The 27745-nt window shown below is 49.7% G+C and overlaps 1 protein-coding gene across 1 annotated transcript in view; it reads right to left on the minus strand.

The window, feature by feature from the left end:
- Positions 1-789: 789 nt before the first annotated feature.
- Dnai2 (dynein axonemal intermediate chain 2) overlaps positions 790-27745 on the minus strand; it is a 54368-nt gene continuing 27412 nt past the window's right edge. Inside the window, exons 4-14 of the mRNA XM_041636174.1 lie at positions 25464-25625; positions 24407-24528; positions 22330-22472; positions 19982-20095; positions 14672-14811; positions 13012-13134; positions 7599-7822; positions 6388-6523; positions 5398-5544; positions 3716-3943; positions 790-1434 (exon numbers count right to left, since the gene is read on the minus strand). Coding sequence (XP_041492108.1) covers positions 1321-1434; positions 3716-3943; positions 5398-5544; positions 6388-6523; positions 7599-7822; positions 13012-13134; positions 14672-14811; positions 19982-20095; positions 22330-22472; positions 24407-24528; positions 25464-25625 — 1653 coding nt within the window. The 3' untranslated portion in view covers positions 790-1320. The remainder of the gene's footprint in view (positions 1435-3715; positions 3944-5397; positions 5545-6387; positions 6524-7598; positions 7823-13011; positions 13135-14671; positions 14812-19981; positions 20096-22329; positions 22473-24406; positions 24529-25463; positions 25626-27745) is intronic.

The raw sequence follows: 27745 nt of genomic DNA on the forward strand, positions 1-27745 counted from the left end.
AGCGAGCCCCAGGGATCTGCATCTGCCCGCCTCTGCCTGCCTCCACCTTCCTAGTGCTGGAATCACAAGTACTTGACAACATGCCTGACTTTGGTACGTGGGTCCTCATGCCTGCACAGCAAGATTTGTAATGACTGAGCTAGCGAGAGCTAGCTAGCTCCCTGGCCTTTCTTTCTGCCTTTCTTTTTTGTTGTTGTTTTTGTTTGTTTCTGTGTGTAGTCCTGGCTGTCCTGGAGCTCTTGCACTCACAGAGATCCATTCTGCCTCCGCCTTCCAGATGCTGGGATTAAAGGTGCATGTCACCATGCCCAGGCCATAATAGTCCTACTGCAGGTACTTTGAATCTCTGTTGATGGTCACAGAATCCATGACCCTCTGGGACTTGTATGGGTACAGAGCTGGCTCAGAGGTGCCTTCTACCCACCTACTACTGTATGTAGCCATGGTTCTGGGGCCCAGCCCAGTACCTAACCCCAAAGGGCCTACTATTCTTCATAGTACCTGGCACACAGTCAACTGACTGCCTGATGCCCTTGTCTCTGCTCCATGCCTCAGAAGCTGTGACCAGGTAGCTCTCCTAGAGCCTCGGGTTCCTCTTTGGTAAAATAAGGACTGATCAACACAAACCTTCTTCTTTGGAAGAACTATATGAGGTCAATAAGGGGCCCCGAGTGTAGAAATTCATAACAGACATTGACTGCTGTTATCACTGATTTAATTTTTATAAAAAGCATAGCAATAAAAAGCATGAATGTACAAGGAGAGCCAGGTCCATCTACCTATTTTCTCATAGACCACCTTCACGTGGCTGCGTGTCAAGATACCCCCTGGAGTTGCCTGGAGAGGCATTGGAGAAGGGGACAAAACTTCTGTTCCTATTTGAAAGTAGGTGAGGGGGATGGAGAGGGAGAAAGAAACATGCCACTCTATAGGTGCTCTTGGGGCCCCTGTACCATGGGGGCAAGCTCAGCTGAGCTCTGGAAGCTTCTAGAGAAAGGCACCAGTAACTCTTAATTGGGGAACCTGGGATAAGCAGAATCTAGGGCTATATCTAGAGTCTAACTGAAGGCTATGTGCCCTGAGCTGGAGTGAGCCACAGGGTAGCTGAAGCCGGAGGAGCTAGCCCTATCCCTTCCCCCCACTAAAAAGGGGTGCATGCAGGGCTCCGCCCCAGTATGGGGCAGTGACTGTCTCTGATCTGTCCCCATCAAGAATTGTCGAAGAAAGAAAGAAACTCAGCTTTTCCTTGTCAGAGGAGGTGGCATCAAGAAGAAGGTTCGCAAAGGACACAAAGGGACAGCGCTTTGGGCAGATGCTGCCCTAGGTGAACACCTCCTCCTCTCTCTCTTCACCAGCTTCTTCGAGTGCTTCCTCCTCCTCGGCATTTTCTTCCAACAGTTCCTCTTCGCCCTCTGTCTCTACACTTGGCTTTTTCTTTCAAAGCAGAAACAGAAATGTTGGTGAGGGGCAGGCCCTCCCTATTCCCCAGAGGTAAAACCCCGAAGGCCAAGGGCAGGGAGCTGCTGGGAGCCCAGAGAGGAAGTCCCTAGGCATTGATGGTGCCCGCTCCAAACTGGCCCAGCCAGTGCTCAGAGCCATGGGATGGAGAAGGCAGGCAAGACCTTGGGAATCTAAGAGCCAGGCTTCTGCCACTTGCAGAGTAGGTTACCTTGAGCCTCCTTCACATGGGGCACCTTGCTACCCTCACCTGTGATGTAGGCATGACACCCTGATGGCTGGCCTTAGAGATAAGGGTGAATGGAGATAGCGTATAGAGACACCTCCGTCATGGGTAGCCCCTCCCCGCTTTCATTCTTCTGAGACCAACTCTTGCAGTATAACAGCCTGGCCTCAAATTCTGGATTTTCCCTCCCCGGGTCCCCGCAGTGCTTGGGTTACAGGATGGATTATTTTTCTTAGCTCCCGAGTGATGCTCTCTGACCCCCCAGAGTTTCAGACTAACTGTGGAGACTTAAGAGAGGAGGAGGTATGGGGTGGGCAAAAGAGGAGCTGAGTCTGCGAACCTCAACACCTTCTCCAGTTCAGCATCATCGAAAATGTTTAAGCTTTGTAAGTAAAGCTTTTCAGGATGTAGGACACCAAGCACAAGCCTCTTGACTGCCTGGCACTGTAACCTTTGCTTTCTGAAGGATGGGGTGGACCGGAAGTGATAGATGAGAAGAGGGACAGAGAGGCGGGACTCTAGTCCAGCCTGTGCTGTAAATGGGTGCTCCCCTCCCGCTCACATGCATGGCTCGCAGCCAAGGGCTAGCGGTATACAAATGACATCATGAAATCACTCCCTGTCCTCCAGAAGTGGGAGGGAGACAGAGAAAGTGGCGCCGAGGAAAATGAGGTACTGAAGAGATGGCTCAGTGCTTAAGAACACTTGCTCCTCTCGCACAGAATCTGTATTCCGTTCCTAGCATCCATGTCAGATGGCTCATAACTACCTCTAACTCCATCTCCAGGGGATCCCACACCCTCCTCCTGTGATATCGCCCTCCTGCCTGGATCTACATCCAGTACAGGTGTGACAGGTGTCATGATCCCACCTGGTTTGTGGTTTGATATTGAAGATGGAACCCAGGAATTTAGGAATGCCAGGAGAGCATTCTAACAACTGAGCTATATCCCAGGCCCTTCTAAATAGTTGTTATATTTATCTAGTGTGTGCATGTGTATGTGTGTGTGCTCAGTCACATGCGTGATCATGCACATGACCTGAGTTCCACAATATCCTGGTTGTAGTTAGAGGACAGCTTGTGGGAGCTGGTTCTTCCCTTCCACCACGTGGGACAGCTCAGATCATCACCAGCCTTGTAGTTAGTGCCCTTACCCATTAAGCCATCTTGTTAGCTCCACTAAAACATTCATTATATTTGTTTGTTTTTAGCGTGTAGGTGTGTTTTGCTTGCATGGATGTCAGAATACCACATGCATGTCTGGTGTCCACAGGGGCCTGGGGAAGGCATCGGATCCCCTGGAGCTTGAGTTGAGTTAGACAGTTGCCTGGGGTCCTCTGGAAGAGCAGTCAGTGCTCTTAACCACTGAGCCATCTCTCCAGCCCCTCCCCCTAAATGCTTTTTAGACACAAGGGCTCCACACTTTGTCTTTGGACCCCAGGACACAACTTAGAAGAGCAGGCACGGGCGTGGCTGGGCTTAATTGCGTTCCTGACATCTGGCCCTTGTCGCCTTTCTATCTGGACTCTTAAGAACAACGCCGCAGAGGGAGAAGACCCTTTTCCCCTGTGTCCCCAGAAGGTAACCAGGCGCCATCTTCACAGTGCTTTCTTCTCTTTCTAGATGGCAACTGAGGCACTGGGAAGGAAGATGAGAGGCCAGAGGACAAAGGCAGAAAATGCTGTGGGCTGGGGCCGGGGGTGGGGGCAGTCACAGGCCACACTCCTGTCGCCTAGTTGGGTTAAGCCAGAACAGTGCACAGACTCTCAGGGTCCTGATTCAGGGGGCACCTTGCATGTTGAAGACGAGCCCTATCATGGCAAAGAAGAGGACAGCAGGAGGCAGGAAGCTCTCTCTGGTGTCTCCTGGGAGACAAATCTCAGACAATAGGACTAAGTCCACCCTCTTACCAGTGGACACTCAAGATTCATCCAGGAAAGTTACTGGCTCCAGGTCACCCAGGAGGTCAGAAGTCGGGCAGAACTCTGTCGCAAACCCCAGCCCACCCATATCCCTGCTGAGGTACTTACAGGCTTCGGTTTCTTCTTCAATGCCTCCACCTCCTTTCTCCTCAGCTCTGAGAAGATGACGTCGAAGAATTCCTCTTCGGCTTTGACAACTAGCTCTTCAAGGTTCAGGGCCATCTCCTCATCCTTCTGGTCATCATCCTTGCCCTCTGCCTTGCCTTTCTCCTTCAGCCGCATCTCACGGTGTCTGGCCTCCAGGATCTTTTCCCGCCGGGTCTCACGTTCAAACATCTGGGGCAGAAGTTGGAGAGATGGCTCAGAGTTTAAGAACACTGACTGCTCTTTCAGAGGACCCTCTTTCAATTCCTAGCACCCACATGACAAGTCACAATTGTCTGTGAACTACTGTTCCAGGGGACCTGACACCATCACACAAATGCACATAAAATAAAATTAAATAAATTATTTAAAAAATATCTCCGTGTAATTATTTGGGGAGCTGATGGTCTTAGAAGAAAGTTTGACAGCATGGACTACTTGGCAAAACATTGTCTAAAAATAAAATCTCTGCCGGAGCTGAGAGATTTATTATGTATTGAACTATTCCCTATGAAATTAAAAAGACATCAGCAATAGTTACACATCAAGAAAATTTGTAACTGAAAATACATCTCAGATTATGTGAACTTTGCACACTTGCTTTTGTTTATTTGTACTCATGCACTGGAAAAAAACAAATGAACAACTAAACCAGATCTGGTGGCGCACGCCTTTAATCCCAGCACTCGGGAGGCAGAGGCAGGTGGATATCTCTGTGAGTTCGAGGCCAGCCTGGTTGACAGAGGCCAAGCCAAGGCTACAAAGACACTGACTGCCTCGAAACAAACAATTACACATTTGCTTATATGGCTAGAGACGTTGATCAGCTGTTAGAGTGCCTGCCTACCAGAGATCCAGCTGAATAAATGTTATGGTGGCATATACCAGCAACTCTGCGATTCTGGAGGCAAAGGCGGGTGAATCAGAAATTCAAAGGCATCCTTGAGCAGGGACACTGAGTTACTCAGTTCCAAGGCACCCCCAGATACACAGGCTACAGTGAAGAATGTCCTTTGGAGTAGAAAAGATGATGATTTTGGTCCTCAGCTCAGGAGCGAGGGCTCAGCCTCAGGCACTGCCAGGAGGCAAGCCAAACCTCAGCATCAAGAATTTCAATCCCCACTGGACGGTGGTGGCATATGCCTTTAATCCCAGCACTCGGGAAGCAGAGGCAGGTGGATCTCTGTGAGTTCGAGGCCAGCCTGGTCTACAAGAGCTAGTTCCAGGACAGCTAGAGAAACCCTGTCTCGAAAAAAAATTTCAATCCCAGTGTCCCCCCCATACTGTTGGGGAATGAGCCTAGGGTAGGGAGAGGGGTAGTGCTGGATCTCAGTGGCTCTGTCATCAGGCAGGTCACTTCCTTTGTCGTCTTTGTGGATGACTAAAGCCTTCAGCGGATTGGCTCTGCTGCCAAGAAGTCCCTTTGTTCTACCATCAAACCACTTTGATTTACAGCCGAGAAGCTAAAGCCTGGGCATGCCGGGTGACCTGGCCAAGACTACTGAATGCTAGCAGCGGAGCTAGGGCAGACTGACAGTTTGGTGACACCATGCTGCCCTCACCAACCACAGCAACCCGTTTTTTCTGCCTTGGTCTCTACAAGCAGGTCAGGACGTGTACAGAGTGGGCCCTGTCCTGGCACTCACGGAAGATGCTATGTTCTTCTCGTTCCTCTGCAGGGTGGAGAGACTGCTGGAGACCTCCAGCAGAGTGGTCGTTCCAAGCTGGGAGCCACAGGCGATGAGACACCCCGTGTCCTGGACCCGGAGGCAGAAGAGGGCCTCATCACACACCTGTTGAAGGGGGTCAGCAGAACCAGGTAGGGTGGGAAAGAAAACCGAAGTCACACACACCCTATTATCTGGGCCTGTTGGAACACCCCTAGCAATACACCCTTCCACGGTGGATGAGGTTCATGCCAAGACCATGGTCTCCAGCCTCATTGTTGGTCTAGCTCTATTCCTGCTGTGGATTGCTACGCTCCCTGGCCTTCCATGGCCCCAGCCAGTGGGGCTCAGCTGCAATCTGCTAATACAGGATGATGGGGGAGCCGCAGAGAAACTGAGTATAGAGGTCTGAGTATAGGGATCACCACTGGGGAGGGCAGAGAATGTTTTTCTCTTAAGATCGCCCCTGTTTTACTGTTTGAGTCACGCAGCCCAGGTTGGTCTTGAATTCACTACTTAGACAAGAATGACCTTGAACTTCCGATCCTATGGCTGCACCACCTTACCTGGTTTCTGCAGTGCTAGAGGCAGAACCCAGGCCCTTGTGCACACTAGACAAAGAGTCCTACCTACGGAATAAACTTGTTTCTTGTGGTCCTGGCATGGAACTCAGACTTGACGGAGGCAAAGCAAGTACCTTGTCACTGACTGGCACCTCTAATCCTTCCCTCCTGGTTAAATTCCCTGGGGTGATTCTTCAACATCAGCACAGCTGTAAGTCCCCTGGCCCCTCCCTTCTGCAGGAACCCATGGTCCCAAGGCCAGAGTGCATCTGGGCAGAAATCACATTACCCAGAGAGACACTGTCCAAGTGCCTCTACCAAGGAGCAGCAGCAACAAGACACACATACATGCCCCCCAACCCTGGACCCCTCTAGGGAGGACCCCAGTGGGAGGGGGACATGTGACCTTCAGGCTGAGGGCAGGGTCACACTGCTTGAACACCAGGTCCCAGATATCCAGGGTCCCATCCATCTTGGTAGTGAAGAAAACTGCTGGTCTCACAGGGCTCCAGGCTCCATCAGAGAGGTAAGCCATGTGGTACCTGTAGGAGCCAGGGTCGGAGTCAGAGCCTGTGGTCGGGGAGGGCTGAGGCTGCTTACAGCTCCTCTCACTGGGGCTCTCCCAGGACCCAGGGCCTCTGAGTCCTTCTGGGCAGGAAGTTCTTTCTTGGGCCTGACCTCTAGAATGCCAGCCTCACTCATCTGTGGGTCTCAGGCTGAACTTTGCAGGGACCTGGGGGTGTGGCTGTTCCCCATGGGCTGGCTGAACCTCAGTGTTTCTCACTATGTCAGACCTGCTGGAACTGGGATCCGCCATGGGGTCCCAGGAAGGACACTCCCAGAAAAGTCCACAATTCTGAGATGGGAGTTGGCTCTATTTCCTCCTGGTCCTTGTTTGGATCTTCAAAAGCTTGTTTGGTGAACAGGAAATACTTTGAATAATTTTAAAGATATATATTTTTATGTGTGTGTTTGCATGTGTGCAGGTGCATTCATGTCACGGCAGACATGTGGAGGGCAGAGGACAACTTGCAGGGGTCAGTTTTCTCCTTCCCCTAAGAGGATTCTGGGAAGGAAACACAGGCTGTCTGGCTTGGTAGCAAGTACCTTCATCCACTGTGGCGTCTGACCAGGCCAAACAAAGATTCATTCCTCAAAGTGGATTAAAGCGGGTGGAATATTTTTAAAATTCTCTCCTCTCTCTCTCTCTCTCTCTCTCTCTCTCTCTCTCTCTCTCTCTCTCTGAGTTTTCTTCTGAACCCATTCTCCCTCCCCCAAAGAGGTACAGCTGAGGTTAAATTGTTGGGAATATTATCTTAAGGTGTGTTGTTTTGTTTATGGTGCTTTGTTTAACTCTGTGAAGCTGTGATTCTTTGCCTGTCTAAAACGCCTGATGGTCTAGTAAAGAGCTGAATGGCCAATAGCGAGACAGGAGGAAGGACAGGCAGGGCTGGCAGGCAGAGAGGATAAATAGAAGGAGAACCGAGGAAGAGGTGCAAGAGAATAAGGAGAGGAGGACTTCAGGGGTGAGTGCTGGGATAACAAGCACGAGCTACCATACCAAGTGTCTGAAGTGGCCCCCTGTGTCCCCTCTGCTCCTCTGTGACCCTCTCTTACCTGGTCCACATGATAGACGACTCCCGACTGTCCTCAGACCATATGCGGGCTGTCCAGTCACCAACAGTCAAGAAGTTCTTTGGGTAGAAGGGGTTCCTCTGGAGGGCGTAGATGGGGCCGTGGTGGCCTGAGAAAGTACAAACGATCTTCTCGGCTGCTGTCTTGGCCTTGCGGTTGCAGGAGATAACGATGCCCTGCTCAGTGCCCACCATGAACTTGGTTGGCTGTGGAGGGGACAAACAAAAGACAAAGGTGTTATGAGACATGGGCTCTAGGCTGGACCCACGTGACCTGCTGCCTGTTTCAGCTCTGTTCAGGCTGAGTCCCATCCCGCTTCCCAGCCTCTTCGGGACTATTCCTGGCTTAATAAGGGCTTCCTTGGCTCGTCTGGTCTCTAGAGGGTCATTAGGAGGCCCCTCCACAGGCATCAATGCACGAGAGAGAGAGAGAGAGAGAGAGAGAGAGAGAGAGAATATGTGTGTGTTGAAAGTGCTTTTGTGTGTGTAGGCATAAAGAGTCCAAAGGAAGCTTTGGCTCTCTCTCTCTCTCTCTCTCTCTCTCTCTCTCTCTCATTCTTTTGAGGCAGGGTCTCTCACTGAACTTAGAGTTCTTGTTTTATAGATGGGCTGGCAGCCAGAAGGCCCCAGTCTCTCTCCTGTCTCCGTTTCCCCCCAGCACTGGAGTTAAAGGATAGTAGGTTGCCATGAAGCCACCTCCCCAGTCCCACTAAGCATTCTGTTGTAAGGATTTTGGATATTTGTTTATGTGTAGAATGAAGAAGGCCCAGCATGGACACAGCGTGGCTCTGATCATGCAGAAGCCTTCTCTGACACCACAGGGACATTGTCTACTCTGGATATCACTGTGAACTCAGACAGGTGCCAGACATCACTCAGAAAGCCACCAAGTGGTCAGTGATGCAAGTCCCCCACCTCCGTCTGTGAACTCCAGGAGCTGTCTTTCTGTTCAGGGTGCCTCCTCCCTCCCACCAAGCCTGGAAACTTGCCTGGGATCATTTGGGGGTAAAGTTCTGTCTCCAAACAAACAAACAAACAAACAAAACAACCAACCAATCAGGGACCGGAGATGTGACCAACAGCATTCGCTGCCAAACCTGCCAGCCTGAGCTTGGTGCCCAGGACCATCAGTGCAAGGAGAGAACCAGCTCCTGCAAGCTAAGTTGTCTCTGAGCCCTAATTCCACAGGTACATTACACATACGTGCACCAGGGCATGGGTGCGTGTGCAAGCACAGACACACAGACACAGACACACTCACTCACAGAGAAAGTTAAAGTGAACTTGTAAAAATAAAATTAAAAACAAAATAAGAAAAGGGCCAGGAAAGCAGCTCAGTTGGTAGGGAGGTTGGCTGGCAGGCGTGGAACCCCAGTTCCAACCTTGCACAGTGGGCGTGTGGTGCATTCCTGCAATTCTGCAGTCAGGAGGGGAGGCAGAGCAGAAGTTTCAGGTTACCCCCAAATACTTAGCTTGAGGCCAGCCTGGACTAAATGAGACCCTGCTTTAAAAAAGGAAAAGGAAAGGAGAGGGGAGGGGAGGGGAGGGGGAAAGGAGAGGGGAGGGGAGGGGAGGGGAGGGGGAAAGGAGAGGGGAGGGGAGGGGAGGGGGAAAGGAGGGAGGGAGGAAGAAAAGAAGGCAGGCAGACAATTGCTGTATGACCCTTCTCCTTCCATGTCCCCATAGTAGGCCAGGCCATCGAGGTAGAAAGAGTGATGAGGTCTTAGGGAGAAGGAAGTGGGGAGCTGTTGTTCTCACAGGCACGGGGTTTCAGTTTTGTTTTGTGTTTGTCCTGGCAGGAGAGTTATTAGTTATTGGGGAAGAAATCATATGCTTCATTGAACATTTGAAAAATCAGAATGAGTGCTAGGTAAAGAGGCTTGATGGGATTTTTTTCCCCCTTCCTTCCTTCCTTCCTTCCTCTTTCTTTTTCTTTTTCTTTTTCTTTTTTTTTTTTGGAATAGGGCCTCACTGTACAGCCCTAGCTGTCCCAGAACTTGCTGTGTAGACCAGAATAGCCTTGAACTCCCAGGAATCTGCCTGCCTGTGCTGGGATTAAGGCATAAACCACCAAGCCCAGCTTCACCAGAAATTAAAAAAAAATACCAACTCCTTTGAGGACGAGCCATGTTAAAGGTGAGTCAGCAGAACCCAAACAGCTACAAGGAAGTACAATCATATTTATCAGTAACATAGGAGGCAGGGCTCCTGCCCACCCAGGCTCTGTCTGTTCTGTCCCAATGGTAAATAAAATGTCATATCTTGATAAAGAACTTCAGCTTTGAGAGATGGGGAAATTCTGGAGTCCATGGTGGGGATGGGCTGTATGACACTGGATGGGGCACACCGGATTGGCCTTTCAAGGTGGATAAACCAGACCACACCTGTGGGGCACACCGGATTGGCCTTTCAAGGTGGACAAACCAGACCACACCTGGGGGGGCTCACCTGTAACCCGGCACTAAGTGGTGGAGGCAGGGGTATCACAAGTTCAAGGTCATGGGTCTGGGAGATGGCTCAATGCCCTAACTGTCAAACTGGACACCTTGAGTTCATCCCCTCACGCGGTAAAGGGGAGAACTGCCTCCCACAGGTTGTCCTCAGGCATTCACAAGAACGACTCCCACCAAAAATAAATACTTAAAATGTAATATCTCACTCTCTTCTTTAAGTTCAAGGTTGTTTATGGCAAAATAGTAGATTCAAGTCAAGCCTGGAATACAAGGGACTTGTCCAAAATAACTAGTTAAGAGGGGTTGGAGTGATGGCTCAGCAGTTAAGAGCCCTTGTTGCTCTTGCAAAAGACCCAAGTTCGACTTCTGGCATGGACACGGTGGCTCACAAACATCTATGACACTAGTTTCGGGGTACCCTCTTCAGGTATGAGATTTGTATGTGGCACACACAAATGCAGGCAGAAAACTCACACACAAAAATGAATCTTTAAAATAAATGAAGAATAATAAAGAGTTAAGAGAGGAGGAGCTGGCAGTGGTGGCACCCGCTTTTAATCCCTGCACTCAGGAGGCAGAAGTAGGTGAATCTCTGAGTTCAAGGCCAGCCAGGGCTACACAGAGAAACCCTGTCTTGAAAGAGTCGGGGGTGTAGGGGGCGAGAGTGTAGGTGGTAATTTTATGAGTTTTTACAAAGAATTTTAAAACATGCGTAGAATAGAAGATGGCTTAGTGTTAAAATGTTGAGCCCAGGTTCAGTAATCAGGAGAGTCAGAGAGAGAGAGGGAGAGGGAGAGAGAGAGAGAGAGAGAGAGAGAGAGAGAAGAAGAAGAGGAGGAGGAGGAGGAGGAGGAGGAGGAGAGAAGAGAGAGAGAGAGAGAGAGAGAGAGAGAGAGAAGAAAAGAGAGAAGAGAGAGAGAGAGAGAACAAACTAAGCTACTAAGTTGGGCATCGGATAAAAAGACCAAATTTGGGGGGTTCTGAAAAGCAAGTTAGTAAGCCAGCTACAGGGCACCTGTAAGTGGCTAGGTACAAGCCACCCAGCCTGTTTGCCTCAGACGTGACATTGGGATGGAGATAGGATCAGAGCTGGGGGGCTCAGGTTCCAGCTTTACCATGTGCCAGGTCACTCGGTTTACTGTCACCAAGAGTCCTCTTGACTATGGGGAAGCGGGGATAAAATCAAGATCTCAAAGGAGCATGGCGGCTGCCCTTGTCTGGCAAAGGCTGCGTACTCAGGGACGAGCATGGAGAAGAGGGGACATTGCACATAGCATGTGGCCTAGAAATCCCAGCTTTGGGACACAGTGTCTTACTGAACCCTCCCAGACAGGCTCTGAGTTCAGGGCCTCTTCCTATGCCATGGTGCAGGGCAGTAGGTTTGCCTTCCGCCTTATCACCCCAGCCTTGAGCTCTGGCCAGTGTCTGAGGATCCCCAGGGCAGGTGTGAGAGCCACACAAGGTCCTAGGAGTGATGTGACAGGAGCCTAAGCAAACAGTGACACCCCCAAGGCACAGGTGGGGGGACAACAAACCTGAACCTCAGCAAGATGTAGAGGAGGAACCAGTCCACGCCAACAACCACCTGGAAACGTGGTTTTCCTGCCTTATTTATTGAGTGTTCATTCTCACGACTGCTCTGTTAAACTTCAAGCTTTGTGCTTTTATTTTATTGGTTTTAGGTTTTGTATGTTTGAGACATGGTCTTATTGTGTACTTCTGGCTGACCTAGAACTCTCAAATTTTCAAAGATTCTTCTGCTTCTGGCTTCAACTTTGAGTTTTTATTTTATTTTTTTTAGTATTATTATTTAGTATTATTTTTTCTCTGTGTAGCCTTGACTGTCCTGGAACTTGCTCTGTAGATCAGGCTGGCTCGAACTCACAGAGATCCACCTGCCTCTGCCTCCTCGGTGCTGAGATGAAAGGTGTGTGCCACCACCACCACCTAGTGAGTTTTTATACTTTTTATTTTTTATGATTTATTTGACTTTATTTTATGTGCAATGGTGTGAAGGTGTCAGTTTGCCTAGGAACTGGATTTACAGGCAGCTGTGAGTTGCCATGTGCGTGCTGGGAATTGAACCCGGGTCCTCTGGAAGATCAGTCAGTGATCTTAACCGCTGAGCCATCTCTCCAGCACCTGGCGAGTTTTTAAATTTGTATTTATCATCATCATCAAGATGTATGTGGGGGAGGGGCATGTGTGAACGTGCGTACCATGACATCCTATGTATACATAGAGGTCAGAGAACAACATCCAGGAGTCGGTTTCCTTCCGTAGCGGGATCCAGGAATTGAACTTGGGCCCTCAGGTTTGTGCATTAAATGCCTTTACCCACAGAACCCTCTTCGCCAGCCTCTTGTTTCTGTTTTGTTGTTGTTTTGCCTTTTTTTTTTAAAAAAAAAAAAACAGGACCTCAAATTTGCTATGCATGACCTTGAACCCCCAATCTTTCTGCCTCCAGCTCACAAGTGCTGGGATTACAGGCATGTAACACCATTCCCTGCTTCTGGGGTTTCCATACCGTCTCTTGTCACTTGAGAATTGCCAACCCTGTCTGTGCTGTGGTTTCCCAGGCTCCTGGGCTACTCCTTCCTTCCCCAACACTTCTTTCTTCCCCTGAAGAAGGGAAGCGACCAGCCTAGGGCCTCAAATGACGTCGAAGCAGTGTGTTTACTGCTCCTGGCCAGCGACCTTCCCCTGAAACTGTGCTTTTCTGGTTTTAAAGCTTGCCTCTGCTCAGAAAGGCCAATCTCAAACCAGTGAGAGAGGCGGTCTTCGTGGTGGTGCTCTGCTGCCCCCTGCTGGAATATATCGGTAAAGTCTTCACATGGAGCAAGGCTGACTCAGAAGGGGCCTCCTCCCTAATCTCCTACACCAGCCCGGTCAGCCCACAGTCCCACAAGTGAAGATGAGAAAGACAGAGCAAGAAACACCCACCAAAGTAGACTCGAACTCCAAGGAGATGGCTCCCAGGGCGTTCTCCAGCTGTTCCTTTCTGGAGATGTCCATGATGACCACCTCGGTGGGCTCGCTGATCTTACGGATGTCCCACCACATGACCTGGCATGGAAAGGCGACTGAGACCTTGAGGACCCTGACTTGTGCCTCCCATCCAGGGCCTCAAAGGATGTGGGGCCAACGAGGACAGACATATTTGTTAAGACACACAAAAGCAAACTCTATTCAATTCAGACGCCGGTACAAGACCTGTTCCCGCCCCCTCCCCCATATAACAATATCTAGCAAGATGAAAATGGGACCCAGGCATGGTGATATGTGCCTGTAATCCCAACATCCAGGAGGTGGAGGCAGTAAGCTCAGCAGTTTGTGGCCAACCTGGGCTACATGGGACCCAATCTCAAAACAAAACAAAAACAACCAAAGCAGGGCTAGAGAGACAGCTCAGAGGTTAAGAGCACTGGCTGCTCTCCCAGAGGTCCTGAGTTCAGTTCCCAGCAACCACATGGTAGCTTGCAATCATCTGTAATGAAATCTGGTGCCCTCTTCTGACCTGCAAGTATACATGTAGGCAGAACACTATATACATTTTAAAAAAACAAAACAAAAATCACCACCAACAACAACTAAAACAGGCTAGCATTCTCACGGCCAGCAATATATACTATAGCTTTGCCTGTGTACGTGTACGAAGATGTGGGCACAAACACATACTTCTCACTATTCCTTTTCTGACGCTAACAAGACTTAAAATCTTAAACAAATCACAATAAACCTACACTAAGCAGTCGTCGGGCACAGAATCACGCTTCATAAAATTTGAAGGGGCTGCTGAGGAGGCTCAGGGAACACAGCAGGGTGCAGACAGGTGTAAAGTGTGCAAGATGGGGGAGGAGGGCCAGGCAGTGGTGCTGGTGCACACCTTTAATTCCAGCGCTCGGGAGGCAGAGGCAGGTGGATCTCTTGAGTTCAAGACCAGCTTGGTCTACAGAGTGAGTTTCAGGACAGCCAGGGCCACATAGAGAAACCATGTCTCAAAAAAAAAAACAACAAAAAAAAAAACAAAAACAAACAAAAAAAGAAAGAAGAAAAAAGATGGGGAGGAAGAACAGAGAGATGGGTGTTTGACTACACAGAGAGCATCTCTCAGGGCAGACACAGAAAACTGACACAGGGAGGGAGGGGCTGGGAGGCTGTGGTTAGAGGAGACATCTCAGAGACTGCCCTTGCCTCTTTGGAATTGTTTACTATTCAGTGTTAAAGGGAGAGAATTTAGGGCTCAGCAGGTAAAGGTGCTTGCTCCAAGCCGAAGACCTGAGTTTGATCTCTGGTACCCACACAGGCACCTTGACACACACTATTGCCCCAAACAAGTTGTCTTTCTTTCTTTCTTTCTTTCTTTCTTTCCTTCCTTCCTTCCTTCCTTCCTCTCCTTTCCTTCCTTCCCCCCCCTTTCTTTTTTAAAAGGAGAGGGCAGGAGATGTAGCTCAGGTGTAGGACACCTCCCATGCACAAAGCCCTGGATTCCAGCCCCGGCGTTGCACAATCAAGCAACGAGGGAAAGCAGAATGCAAGGCACTGTTCTCTGGATGCTTCTCGTGGGCCCTCCTCTCCTCTCCAGGGTCCAGCCAGGTGGTACCTGCCCATCCGTGGATGCTGAGAAGCATTCGGTGCCTGTCTTTGACTGCAACCAGATGGTGCCATACACTGGGTCTCGGTGGCTGAACTCGATGGTGGACAGCTCTGCCACCAGGCTGCCCTTCCGGGTGTCCCAGCAGGCTGGCAGGGGAGAAGAGGAAGCTGTGAACTGAAGTTCCCAGAAAAGCAAACCGACCGAGCCTGCAGTAAGGCTTTTCTGTGACTGAGGAGAGTTGAAACTCTTGAGTTTGAGGTCAGCCTGGTCTCCATAGTGAGTTCCGGGACAGCCAGGGCTACATAGTGAGATTTTTGTCTCAAAATAAACAAGTAAGTCAGAAGAAAATGCCATCAGATAGCGTGTGAGGCCTGTAACAGGCTTCCTGGACTGTTGTAATCCTGTTATTGTCACTGATATTTGGCAGTGGGAGGTAGGTGTTCATTTGCTTTGGTTTTGGTTCCTTGAGACAGGCTGGACTCACTCTATAGCTAAGGATGGCTTTGAACTACTGAGTCTCCTGTTTGTCCCTCAGGAGTGCTAGGCTTACAGACTTGTGCTGTCACCCGTGGCTCCGCCACTGCCTCTGATAAAAACAGTGGTTAGTGGTTTTCCGTTGAGCCTCTAAGAACTTCGGGAAACCATTGTCACATTGTTACTTAGTATCTGGTGTAACCTGTCCATGTTTCCAGACCACGGTCATTCAAGTTTAACTCTAGAATTAGCTGTCTCTCATTTCCCTTTCAGGAGAGAGCTGTGTTTGGGGGTTGGTTGTGTGTGTGTGTGTGTGTGTGTGTGTGTGTGTGTGTGTGTGTGTGATGGGACTCCTTCCCCAGTAAGGAACTGAACTGGAGGAATGTTGTTTCTCTGAGTTTGAAATTTGAGAATCAGGGCTACATTCAAACATTCAAACCAGCCTATGCTCTATACTAGTCCCACACACTCTATGCAGAGACTCCTGGAGTTCAGGATTCATTCATTCCATTGTGTTCATGTTCTGAGACCTTTCTACGCCCTGGTGAAGCTCCCGGGTGTGGACCAGGTTTGGTGCAGCAGCGGGGATGGGAGGTACAGAAGGTGGGCTGGTCAGGGAAGATCAGCAGGGGAAGTTGGCGGAGAGCTAAGGTGGAGGGTAGGGCCAGTCAAACAAAGGGGGTGAGGAAAGAATCCAAGGCAGGGGAGACACAAGCAGAGGCCCTGAGGTCAGAATGTGAGCAGAGCACCCTGCTGCATGGACACCGTGCTGCAAGAAGCTCACGGAGGGGCGGCTGGAGAGATGGCTCTGTGCGCAAAGGGTATTATCACAAAGCCTGAAGACGTGGGTTTGATTCCCCGAACCCACCTGGGAGCTCACAACCATCTGTGAATCCAGTTCCAGGGGATCCGTTACCTTTTAACTAGACAGACACATGGTCCACAAAATAAATAAATCTAAAGAGAATTAATAATGAATGGTGATAAACAAAGGGCTTATGGGACAGCTCCTCAGGGAGAGGAGCCCATTACAGCCTGAAAACCTGAGTTTAGCCCCTGAGATCCGCACGGGAGTAAAGAACCACCTCGATCCAGTTGTCCTCTGATCTCTACAGGCATGCGTGATATACATGAATCCCTCTTAGTTGGATTTCTATTGCTGTGAAGAGACACTATGACCATGGCAACTCTTGTAAAAAAAAAAACAATGAACTGGGGTGGCCTGTTTATAGTTCAGAGGTTCAGTCCCTTATTATCATGGTGGGGAGCATGGTGGCATGCAGGCAGACATGGGGCTGGAGCTGAGCCTGCTGCATCTTGCAGGCAACAGGAAGTCAACTGAACACTGGGCAGTATTCTGAGCATAAGAAACCTCAAAGTCTTCCCGACAGTGACACTCTTCCCCCAACAAGGTCACACCTACTCCAACAAGGCCACACCTCCTAATGGTGCCACTCCCTGAGATTATGGGGGCCAATGATATCCAAACTACCACACCCTCCAACATAACACATTTTTAAAATGTAAATTAAAAGTTAGAAAAGAGGTTTGGAGACATGGCTCATTGGTTAAGAATGTTTGCTGTTCTTACAGAGGACCAGAGTTCTGTTCCCAGCTTCCACATTAGATGGCTCATGACTCCCTGCAACTCCTGCTGCAGAGGATTTGGTGCCTCTGACTTCCTGCAGGTGCCTGCACGCAGGTGTGCGTACCCACACAGAGACACACACATGAACCTCCTGCAGGTGCCTGCACGCAGGTGTGCATACCCACACAGAGACACACACATGGACCTCCTGCAGGTGCCTGCACGCAGGTGTGCGTACCCACACAGAGACAAACACACATGGACCTCCTGCAGGTGCCTGCACACAGGTGTGCATAACCACACAGAGACACACACATGGACAACATTTTAATGATAAGAACGACAGGGCTGGAAGATGGCCCAGTGGTTAGGAGCATTTGTTGCTCTAGCAGAGATGGATCTTGATGCCTAGAACCCACAATGGACAACTCACAATGCCTGTATCCAGCTCCAGGGGATCTGACACCCTCTTCTGGCCTCCTCTGACATCCCTCCCAACACACACACACACACACACCCCAAAAAACAAACAAACAAAAACTCCTAAAAGAAGTTTTAAAAAGAAAAGAAACAGGGCTGGAGAGATGACTCAGAGATTAAGAGCACTGGCTGCTCTTCCAGAGGACCTGGGTTCAATTCCCAGCACCTGCACAGCAGCTCACAAGTGTCTGAACTCCAGTTCGGGAAGATCCAACACCCTTACAAAGACATACATACAGGCAAAACACCAATGCACATAAAATTAAAAAGAAAGAAAAAAAGAAAGGAAACTCACAGGCACGCTCAGGTTTCTGCTGTGACCCCCCCCCCCCAAAAACCTCCTTTGTGCTTTGCCAACAAAGGGATATAGCCTGCCTGCTTCCTGCCTTGAAGTGTCTGGCTTACCCTTCCTCCTGGGGGCCATCAAGGGCCCACATACTTACTTAAGAGCCATTTCTGGGAAAGATGATTTTGTAAACCAAGGACCATACTTACTTGCCCATCATCAGTTTTGACCTAGTAGCCCCCAGGTCCAAGGCTGTTGACCCTGGCCTGGCCTGGCCCAGAAACGTTTCAAGACGAACTTGCTCTATAAAGCAGTGTTCCAGGATGCGCACTGTGATCCTGATGTCACAGCTGGAGTCTCCTTGCTATGGGAGCAGGACCCCCGGGGCTGAGCTGATCTGAGCCAGTATGAAAGGCCGCTGAAAGGGGTCATGAATAATGAGCGAGGAGGGTTGCTGAATAAGTCATGGCAGCAGCTTGGCTGCGGTGCTCATGGCTCAGACAATGGATAATATGGCAGGGAAACATATGGCTTTCTTTATGAAGCTACGGGGGAAGTTCTCACCCCGCTGGGTAACAGCTTTCCAGGTGGGGCTTGTTGGGAGAAAGAGCACAGAGCACCCAAACCCCTGTAGGAAATCCTTAAGTAAGCCTGATACATGTTCCAGATTGTGCCTCGGTTCGTCATTGGGACTTTAGGAAAAGGAACCCCCCCCCCCATAAATAAATAGACATCCCCAGGTGTTTAGGTGGGACCTAGCTGGAGGAAGTGTGTTGTAGTGGGGGACAGTCTTATTTAATGCCCAAACCCTTTGCTTCCTGGTGGGCCCACATGAGAAGCCCCTTTTGCAAGCTCCTCCCCAACCAACTCACTCCAGTTGCCATGCTCCCCCCACCCCTGCATGATGGACTGCTCCCTCGGGAATCTTTCTACCCTTCTCTCCCCTGGTCTCTCTCTTCTCTGGGATGCTGTATCACAGCAATAGGAACTGTAGCTAACACAGGAGGCGACGCTTCTGACGGCATGTGCAAACCCAGCGTCGCCCACGCTCATTCCACGTAATTTTCCAGACCCCTCTCCCTAGACGGGACTGACTCCACGATGGCCCTCACATTCCTCCATGACCGACCCTGAACCTTGAGTTTATTTGAGCTTTAAAACAACAACAACAAAAACTAGATTTGCTGGGGCAGTGATGGCTCACTCCTTTAGTCCCAGCAACCAGGAGGCAGAGGTAGGTGAATCTCTGAGTTCCAGGCCAGCCTGGTCTACAAAGCAAGTTCTAGGTGTTGTTCCCTTGCAACACTACAACTCCCAACATCCCTCTGGATGGTAAGCGCGGGACACATTTCCCAGAAGCCTTTGCATCCTCCGTTAAAAGCAAGGACAAGCCACGAGTTCGCCCCTTCCCTCCCCTTCTTAACCCTTCCCTTTGTCCCTTCCTTTCACTTTTCCTAGTGTGTTTTCCCTCCCCATTAAAAAGTGTACCTACCACGTGGTACCGCCGCGTGTCTGTGTCTTTTCCCTGCGTAATCGTCTTTACCCCATAGGACAAACGGGAATTAAGAACAACACTAGGACAACCCGTGCTACACAGAGAAACCTTGTCTTGAAAAACCAAAAACCAACCAACCAAGCAAAACCCCTACACTTATTTATTTATTTATTATGCATGTATACGTGAGTGGGTGCATATGTGTCGTGGCACACATGTGAAGGCCAAAGGACAACTGGTCTCCGTCCACCATGTGGGCGGCACAGGTCAGCCCAGGTCTTCAGGCTTAGGGGCAGGCACCCTGACCAATGGAGCCAACGGTTGCGGGATATTTGATCACACTGGGAGCCCCGAGATTGCATTATTTACTGGAAAAACCTGTTTGGAGTTGTGGTGTGGCTTGACCCTAGCACACACCCTTAGTCCAAGAGCTTTCTGCTTGAATATTGTAAACAGGATTAAATAAAGCCTGCTGTAGGTCAAGAGGGGAAGCAAGCAACCACTCAACCAGTTGACAGGAAGTGAACATGGGATTATCAAGAAAAAACCATAGTAAGAGGGAATCAAGAGGATGGATAGAGAGGTGTACAGGAAGTAAAAAGGGGACAGTCTGAGAAGTCTGGTAGGAGAAGGCGGGAGGCTTCCACTGAGAAAATGATGCTTTTTCCTCTCTGAAAAAGCGTTCATCCCAGCATTTGGCTCCCAAGTCTTTATTGGTAAAATCAATTAATTGAGATCTTGTTAAAGACAACAGTCTCCCTGACCTGAATTATAATTTCTCAAACCTTCTTACTGCCTGCTAGTTAGTGTTAGACTTACCTGAATGAGCATGACCGGCGGCTAGACCAAAGTGTCAGTAAACCTTGACTCCCAGGGGACTGCAGTGTTAGCTTCCCTGAATGGTCCGCCTGCTAAGTCCAGGCTGTGCCCTGGTGGCCTGTGGGTTAGCGACATCCTGCCTGGTTGCTGGTGGGGGCAGGGAGGTCTCCTTACCTATCTGCCCATTGTAGCAACCCCCTAGGAGCACGTGGGAATCCTTAGGGTTGTACTCCAGGGTGACGAGAGGAGAAGATGGTTTCAGGGCAATTTCAGGTCTGTTGGGGTTTTCTAAAACAAAGAAGGAGGAAAAAAATCCATTAGGCCAACACAGAGAAAGGGCAGGGCCGACCAGTTCAGCCGGTGGGCTCTTTGGTCTAAATCTTGGCTAGTGCCTTTATTTGGGGAGAGAGAATCAGGATTGGATGTGTGTTCGTATATTAAATTCCAGCTCTAGGAGCTGGAGAGATGGCTCAGAGGTTAAGAGCACTGATTGTTCTTCCAGAGGTCCTGAGTTCAATTCCCAGCAACCACATGGTGGCTCACAACCATCTGTAATGAAATTTGGTACCCTCTTCTGGCCTGCAGGCATACATGCAGACAGAACACTGTATACAAAATAAATAAATCTAAAAAAAAAAAAATTCCAGCTCTAATCCATTTCCCAGGTTTGGTATGAAATGAAATTTTTATCCTAAGGCGGAAGGAGTGGAGGAAGTCTGAGTGAGTGAAATCCTGAGTGTGTGTGTGCATGTGTGTGTGTGTGTGTGTGTGTGTGCTGTTGACACAGGCACAGTCATGCCAAGAACCCCAGGGAGGAAGACTTCACCCCCATCCCATGTGGCGGAGAGGGGGGAGGCTCAGAGGGAAATGGTACCACTTCTCTCAGCTGACTTAGAATGAGTGTGGACAGAGCGTGCAGAGAATATCTACCATAGCTTTCTCCTCGCCAGATGCTTACAAACTGAAGACAGCTCGTCTACGGAGATGGCTCCTACCGAGATTCCCTAAGCCTGCCTCCTTGGTTTGGCTGCACACAATGACCTTACCTCTTTGTTTATCTGTACATGCTAACCCCGTACCCTTGTTCAGCTGTGTGTAATAGCCCCACGTTTCTGTTCAGCTCTATACCACAAAGACCGTGCTTCCTCAATACTGTGACTTCTGCAGCCGAGAGTCCAGACCGCCCGCCTCAGCTTTCCAGTGTGTCTGTCTGTGTTTGTCTTTTCTTCGTTCCTTTGCTGCTTCAGCCAGCTCCAAGTCCCTGGGCCCATGGACTAATGGCACTGAGGTTTTATATAAAGTCTACTCTTGGGGCTGGAGAGATGGCTCAGTAGGTAAAGGTACTTGCTGCCTAAGCCTCAGTGACCCGAGTTCAGTCCTCGGAGACCAGAAAAAGGAGGAGGAAGAGAAATGACTGCACAAAGTGGTCGTCTGACCTCCACGTGTGCACCATGACACGTGTGTCCTCCCACAAACAATATCTACTCTTTTCAAAAAATCTACTCTGTCAGTTTCCTCCACCCAGGTTGGAGGACCAGGGTTGAAACTCCATGGAGTCACCTGGGTGAGGGCAGCGGTCAAAATTCGATGAGCTGCCTAAAGGAGCGGGTGCCAGTTCTGAGTTGTGCCTATACATTTGCTGACTGTAGAGAATGGTCTGTCACCATCTGCCATGAATAAAAGGCAAGTGTCAGGAAAGGCGGGATAGTTTCCCTCCGCTTGGGCCCCTACTTGGTCAAGTAGTAATCCTTTTGCTATGGGGATCCCATGGATCTGGGATCCCAATGGATCTGGGTCTTAAAGCCCCAGATTAACAATCTGGAGTTGGGCTGGGGAGTAGCAACCCTAACACTCACAAGGCTGTGCAATCCATGCCTGGTGCGGAAGGCAAATGTAGAGTGGACCGGAACTTTCTGGGTGTGGTTTGGGTCTGTGGAGATGTGCCTGTCTGCTCCCACATGGAGAAGAGACAAGAGCCCTCCTCCTGCCCCTGGTGCCCCCTGACAGTGTGTCTTGGACCCCCTTTGTTGGGGAATATTATTTTAAGGTGTGTTTCTTTTATTTATGCTGCATTTGTTTAACTCTATGAAACTGTGTTGCTTTGCTTCTCTCAAACACCTGATGATCCTAAATAAAGAGCCGAATGGCCAATAGCGAGGGAGTAGCAAGGACAGGCAGGCTGGCAGGCAGAGAGAATAAATAGGAAGAGAAGGAAGAGGAAGGAGCAAAAGAATAAGGAGAGGAGGACACTGGGGGCCACCCAGCAAGCCATAAGGTAGTCAGGATCATTTAAGAAAAGCTGGCAAGAAACAAGCCAAGCTAAGGCTGGCTGGGCATTCATAGCTAAGAATAAGCCCCTGGGTGTGGTTTATTTGGGAGCTGGGTTGTGGGCCCCTCAAAAAGCCAAAAGAATAAAACATCAGACAACACCCCTTGTTTTTTACTCTCGGCTCCCCAAGTTTTGCTGGCCTCTGACCTGGCCCCTCAGTCCTCCCTGGTCAGTAGAACCACCTCTTTCTCACCCAGGTCCCAGACGTAGGACTCATAGCTCATGCCCATGGGGGCCCGCTGGAAGTTCAAGCAGGAATAAGCCACTGCCAGCTTCTTGTTGCCATCGGGGTGCCAGGAGAGGTGTGTGGCTGTCCGCTTGATCTCCTGAGGGTCCCTGGAGGGAGAGCAGGCAAGGCAGAGGATTGGAGGGTAGGGTCCCCCCCGCCAAAATCTGTGTCTATCGGATTCCTTTTCAAAATAATCCAAGTAGATCTAAGCAAAGACATTCTCTTTGGAAATGATGTTGCCAGGTTAAAGTTGGACTCCTGCCTGTAATCCACAGCTCTAGAGTCCAGTTTAGGCTACAGAGTAGATAGGCCTGTCTCAGACAGACAGACAGACAGACTGACAGACAGACAGACAGATTAGACGAAGATGAAACCCACAAAAACCCCAAAGTTGACAAGACTCCCTTAAATGGAAAGTCAATCCCAATGGCTCCACCTAGAGGAAACAGCCAGGGATGCAAATGAGTGAGATACAGGCTAATAATATATCTATTTTTCAAGGCAAGATCTCACGTATCCCAGACTAGCCTTGAACTGAGGAGAACACTGAATTTTTGGTCCCCCCTTCAAGTTCTGAGAGAATAGGCATGCACCAGTGCACCCAGTTTATAAGGTACCGGGGATTGAACCCAGGGCTTTGTACGTGCATGCTAGGGCACACCAACACAGGTGGTGTCCTCAGCAAGACAGTGCCTGTGTAGCCCTGGCTGAATAACCCTGGTTGGCCTAAAAGTCACTGTGTAAATCAAATCAAAGATCCTCCTGCCTCTGCCTCCCAAATGCTGGTCTTAAAGGCATGTGCTACCATGCTGGCCTAGTTTGACACTTTTATCTAATGAAAGTTTTGACTGTGAGTCTGATTCCATGATTATCAGCATAAAAGAGGTAGGGAATCCAGCCACTTCACTACTTGGTCTTCGCCCAAATGAGTTCAAAACTCCTGTCCAGCTAGGCATGACAGCACACACCTACAACCCTGACCCCAGTCCTAACAAAACAAAAGGGGGATCTGGGGACATAGTTCACTTGATAGTCTCTGCCTGCATGCATGAAGCCGCGAGTTTGATCCCCACATAAAACATGGACTCTAATCCCAGCACTTCGGAGACAGACAGAGGGATCAGGAATTCAGGAGTAGTGTTGGCTACATAGTGAGTATAGACTAGCCTGAGATACAGGACACCCTGTCACAGAAATAAAGAAAAGGAAATAAAAAAGGGAAGGATGGAAGGAGAAGCGGGGAGGGAAAGAAAAGATTCAAAGAAACAAGACCGCTGGCGAGAGGAAGAAGGCAGACGAGGGCCACAGAGTGTACGGCATTGTGCGTCATGTGGACGTCGGTGGTGATGGAGAGATCGGTGGGTGCCAGGAGCTGGAGGGCAGGAGGGTGAATAGGGAAAGCAGTAAGGACTTGTTAGGCAGTGAGAACCTGCTCTGCACTGGAGCTTGGTCCAAATCCAGACTGCGAGGCTCAAGAGTGCCCCCTAATGGAAACCACGGCTTCTGCATGGTGGAGATTTGGTCGATTGGTTTGCTGGCTCTTGATTTTTTTTTTTTTTTTTAAGACAGATCTTATGCATCCCAGGATGAAGAAGTATCAGAGCCTGAGGATGGCCTTGAACTCCTCATCTTCCTGCGACTGGCCTAGAACTCTCTCATTCCTCCTGTCTCAGCCTATTGAGTGCTAGGACTACAGGAGTGTGAAGTATCACACAGGCTTGAGAGAAATTCCGGGTTTGCTGTGCAATTCGTGTGGGAGTGACGTGAGAGCTCTCTGCCCTCCTGCTCAGTTTTGCTGAGAGCCTAAAACCGTGTGAAAAGCTAAAGCCAATTACTTTTCTAAAGATTTGTTTATTTCATGTGTACCAGTGTTTTGCCTGCATGGATAGATGTGCCTCACACGCATGCCTGGTGCCTGTGTGGGCCAGAGAGGGTATCAGATTCCTGTAGAGAGCCTAAGTTTGGTTCCCAGCATCCTCATTGGGCAGGCCATCTGTCAATCAGCTCTAAGAGGACCCGGCACCCCTCCCTCTGGAGCTACCTGAAGACGTTGATGGTCTTGGCTGAAGGGGCCTCCTCAGTCACCTCCACAGCCTCCTCATCATCAAAATACTCCTCGTAGATGTCAATGGCGTTGTTCTGCTTGATGCAATGCTCCATAATCTGTGGAGAACCCAGAGTTCTTAGCTATAAGGAGAGTTCTGTCCCAGCCCAGCCCAGCAGGGCTATCCTGCAGCCCGAGATGGACAAATGTGGAGTGGTCCCTGCCCTTGTTTCTTGGGAGGGCATCACCTCTAAAGAGTTACAACTGGTTCTTGGGGACACACTCATACAAGCATGGCCCACAGAGCACTTACGTCAAGGACAAACCACTCCAGAGGCCCTCCCTGTCATTTCTGATGTTCAGCAAGGTCTAGCCCAAGCCCAACACCCTTCCTGGAAACTTCTTTGATTCCTTCAGCAGGAAATCCCCTCCTTATGCAGCAAATTGACAAGTCCCTGTCTCTGACAGGGTTTCTTTTGATAGTATCTGGTAAAGTCTGTGTGTCTGTCTGTCTTGAACTCCCGGAGTGAATTACAAACTCTTCGGCAGGAGGCATGTGAGCTTCAATTTGCAGCCTCTGCCGTGTCTGACTGAGATTTAAAATTAGTTTTTTGCATGAATGAGCATTATTGACTGATTGATAGGCTCTTTTGGGGTACCCTTTACCCAAGGGGCTCTTTGCATTTTATTTATTTATTACTATTATGATGTGTGCCTTGTTTTGGGGATATGTGCTCACCATTGCACATGTGTGGGGGTCAAAGGATACCTCAGAGGAGTTAGTTCTCTCCAGCTATCACGTGAGTTCTAGAGCTCCAACTCAAGTGGTCAGCCTTGGTGACAAGGGTTTTACCCACTGGACCATCTTGTCAGCCCTCTTCCAGCATTTTAGACTCTCTAAAACCTGCTTGGCTATAGGCCTTTAGGGCCAGCAATGGGGGTCCCCATTCCCTGGCTGGGAGCAATGGGAGCCTACAGGGGGCTATGCACAGCCTAGGCACAGTCCGAGGAAGGGGAGCTGGTGTCGGACAGCTGGAGCTGGGGGGAGCCTGACCGAGCCCAGCTGCATGACGGCATTGATGTAGTTCTCGTCTTTCTCCACTTTCTTCCGGAAGCGGATGGTCTGCTCCAGCTCCTGGGGGTTCACATCCTTGGGCCAGCCCCCCTCGATGTGATTAACCCCACAGCTCTCCATCTCAAACCTCTCCGTGTTGGCCTAAACAGAGAACCAGAGATGAGAAGATGTTGCAGGTCTAAGCAGTCATTTCTGCAAACCCAGATCCCGGGATAATGGCACCCTGAGCTCTTGAGGGGGTGCTGAGGAAGGCGTGCAGCACTCGGGAGGCAGAGGCAGGTGGATCTCTGGGAGTTCGAGGCCAGCCTGGTCTACAAGAGCTAGTTCCAGGACAGGCTCCAAAACCACAGAGAAACCCTGTCTCGAAACAAACGAACAAACCAACAAAGTGAGGCCCGATGTGGTCCAGCAGCACGATGTTGACAGCTTTGTGGGGGCAATGGTGTTCATGGAAAACCCAGTTCCATCTTTAGCTTTTATTTGTTGTTGTTCTTTTCGAGTCGGAGCTTCTCTGTAGCTTTGAAACTGGTCCTGGAACTTGCTCTGTAGACCAGGCTGACTTCGAACTCACAGAGATCCACCTGTCTCTGCCTCCCAAGTGCTGAGATTAGAGCGTGTGCCACCACTGCATCCATCTTTCTCTGGAACAGGTCCAGGAGCCCAGCCAACCATCCTGGGTCCTGGGAGCTATTGTATTAGCAATGATTAATCCCCCATCCTTTAGCATCACAGAGACTGCAAATCAACAGCAAGTCAGAGCACGGGCTTGCCCTGTGCATTCTGGGGAGCAGGCAGAACAGTTTTCTCAGCTAAAGTTGCCTTCCTGACTCCTCCCCCCCCTCCTCCCAGCCTTCCCAACCCCCATATCCTTTTATTTATTCATTCATTTTATATTTGAGGCAGGGTCTCATGTAGCCCAGGTGGACCTCAACCTGTGTAGCTTAAGGATGACTTTGAACTTCTGATCCTCCTGCCTCTGTTTCCAGAGTGCTGGGATTATAAGCATATATTGCCAAACTTGATTTTATTTTTTTATTATTTATTTGTGTGTTAGTTTGTTTGTTTTGAGACAGGTTCTCACTCACTATGTAGCCATAGCTGGCCTGGTACTCGAGGTGTGTCAGTCAAACTGGCCTTGCATTCAGAATCACCTGCCTCTGCCTTCTGAGTGCTGAGATTAAAGATGTGCACCACCACGCCTGGCTCACATTTGGGACGGAACCCAGGGCTCTCAACGCATGCTCAGCAAGAACTCTTCCAACTGAGGGTCATCTCCACACAGTGTGCTGCAGCCATCACCTCTCTGTGGCTCCACAACTTTTCAGGATCTAGCAGGGAAGGAATCCCCATGCCCATTAGCTGGTTGCTCCATCTCCTCTCTGCATTAAGCTGGCTCTCCTAGAGTGAGAGACTACAACTGGAGAGCCCTGGGCAGTGTGCTATTCCATGAGCACTGTCATTCTGGGTCTGGAAGCAGCGGTCAGGCTGGGAATGCGAGATGCTCATTCGCGTGAGTCATCAAGATCGCTCACGCCCACAAGACTATGAAGGTGTTTGGCCAAGTCATGTGAGACTTTCACTGGCTGACCCCAGGATGAGATGGGCTAGCTCTTTCCACATGATTCTCACTGTGACTGACAGGATCGGGGCTTGATCTCCTACTTCACAGGCACACAGTGTTCCTGGAACCCTGACCCATTCCAGTGAAATTTTTCTATGTAACACTTCCTTTATCTCAAGACCCCCTGAAAAGGGCCAAATGCCCAGAAAGACTCCAGTGACATCTTAGAGGTCTCAGAAGTCCTGGGAGGAACATTTCAGTTCTAGACATGTCCAATCTTTTTGATATTGTAATAGGACCCCCACCAACACTGTCATTTACAAAGTTCATATTCGGTAACCATACGGTCAACTCTCTTTCTCTCTGTCTCTCCTCCCCCTCTCTCTCCCTCCCCTCACCCCCTGGACAGAGAAATAGATATAATCTTTAAAAAACAGAATTGGGAGATAGAGGCAAGACAATCAGAAGCTCGAGGTTATTCTTGTCTTGGCAAGTTCAAGACCAAGCTGGGGTGCAGAGACCCTCTGCCACAGACATCAAAAAAAAATCACACGTACAAAAAAAAATCTAATAATGCTTTAAGTAGATTTGCCAGTTTGTGTTGGGCCACATTCACACCTGTTCTCAGCCATATCTGGACGTGAATAGGCACAGGAATCGACCCAGCCGTCCTAGGAGATGTCATATCAACAGTGATTAA

Source organism: Microtus oregoni, unplaced genomic scaffold (genome assembly GCF_018167655.1).
Source record: "Microtus oregoni isolate MIOR12 unplaced genomic scaffold, Mior012 000048F_ref0000485, whole genome shotgun sequence".
Classification (NCBI taxonomy): Eukaryota; Metazoa; Chordata; class Mammalia; order Rodentia; family Cricetidae; genus Microtus; species Microtus oregoni.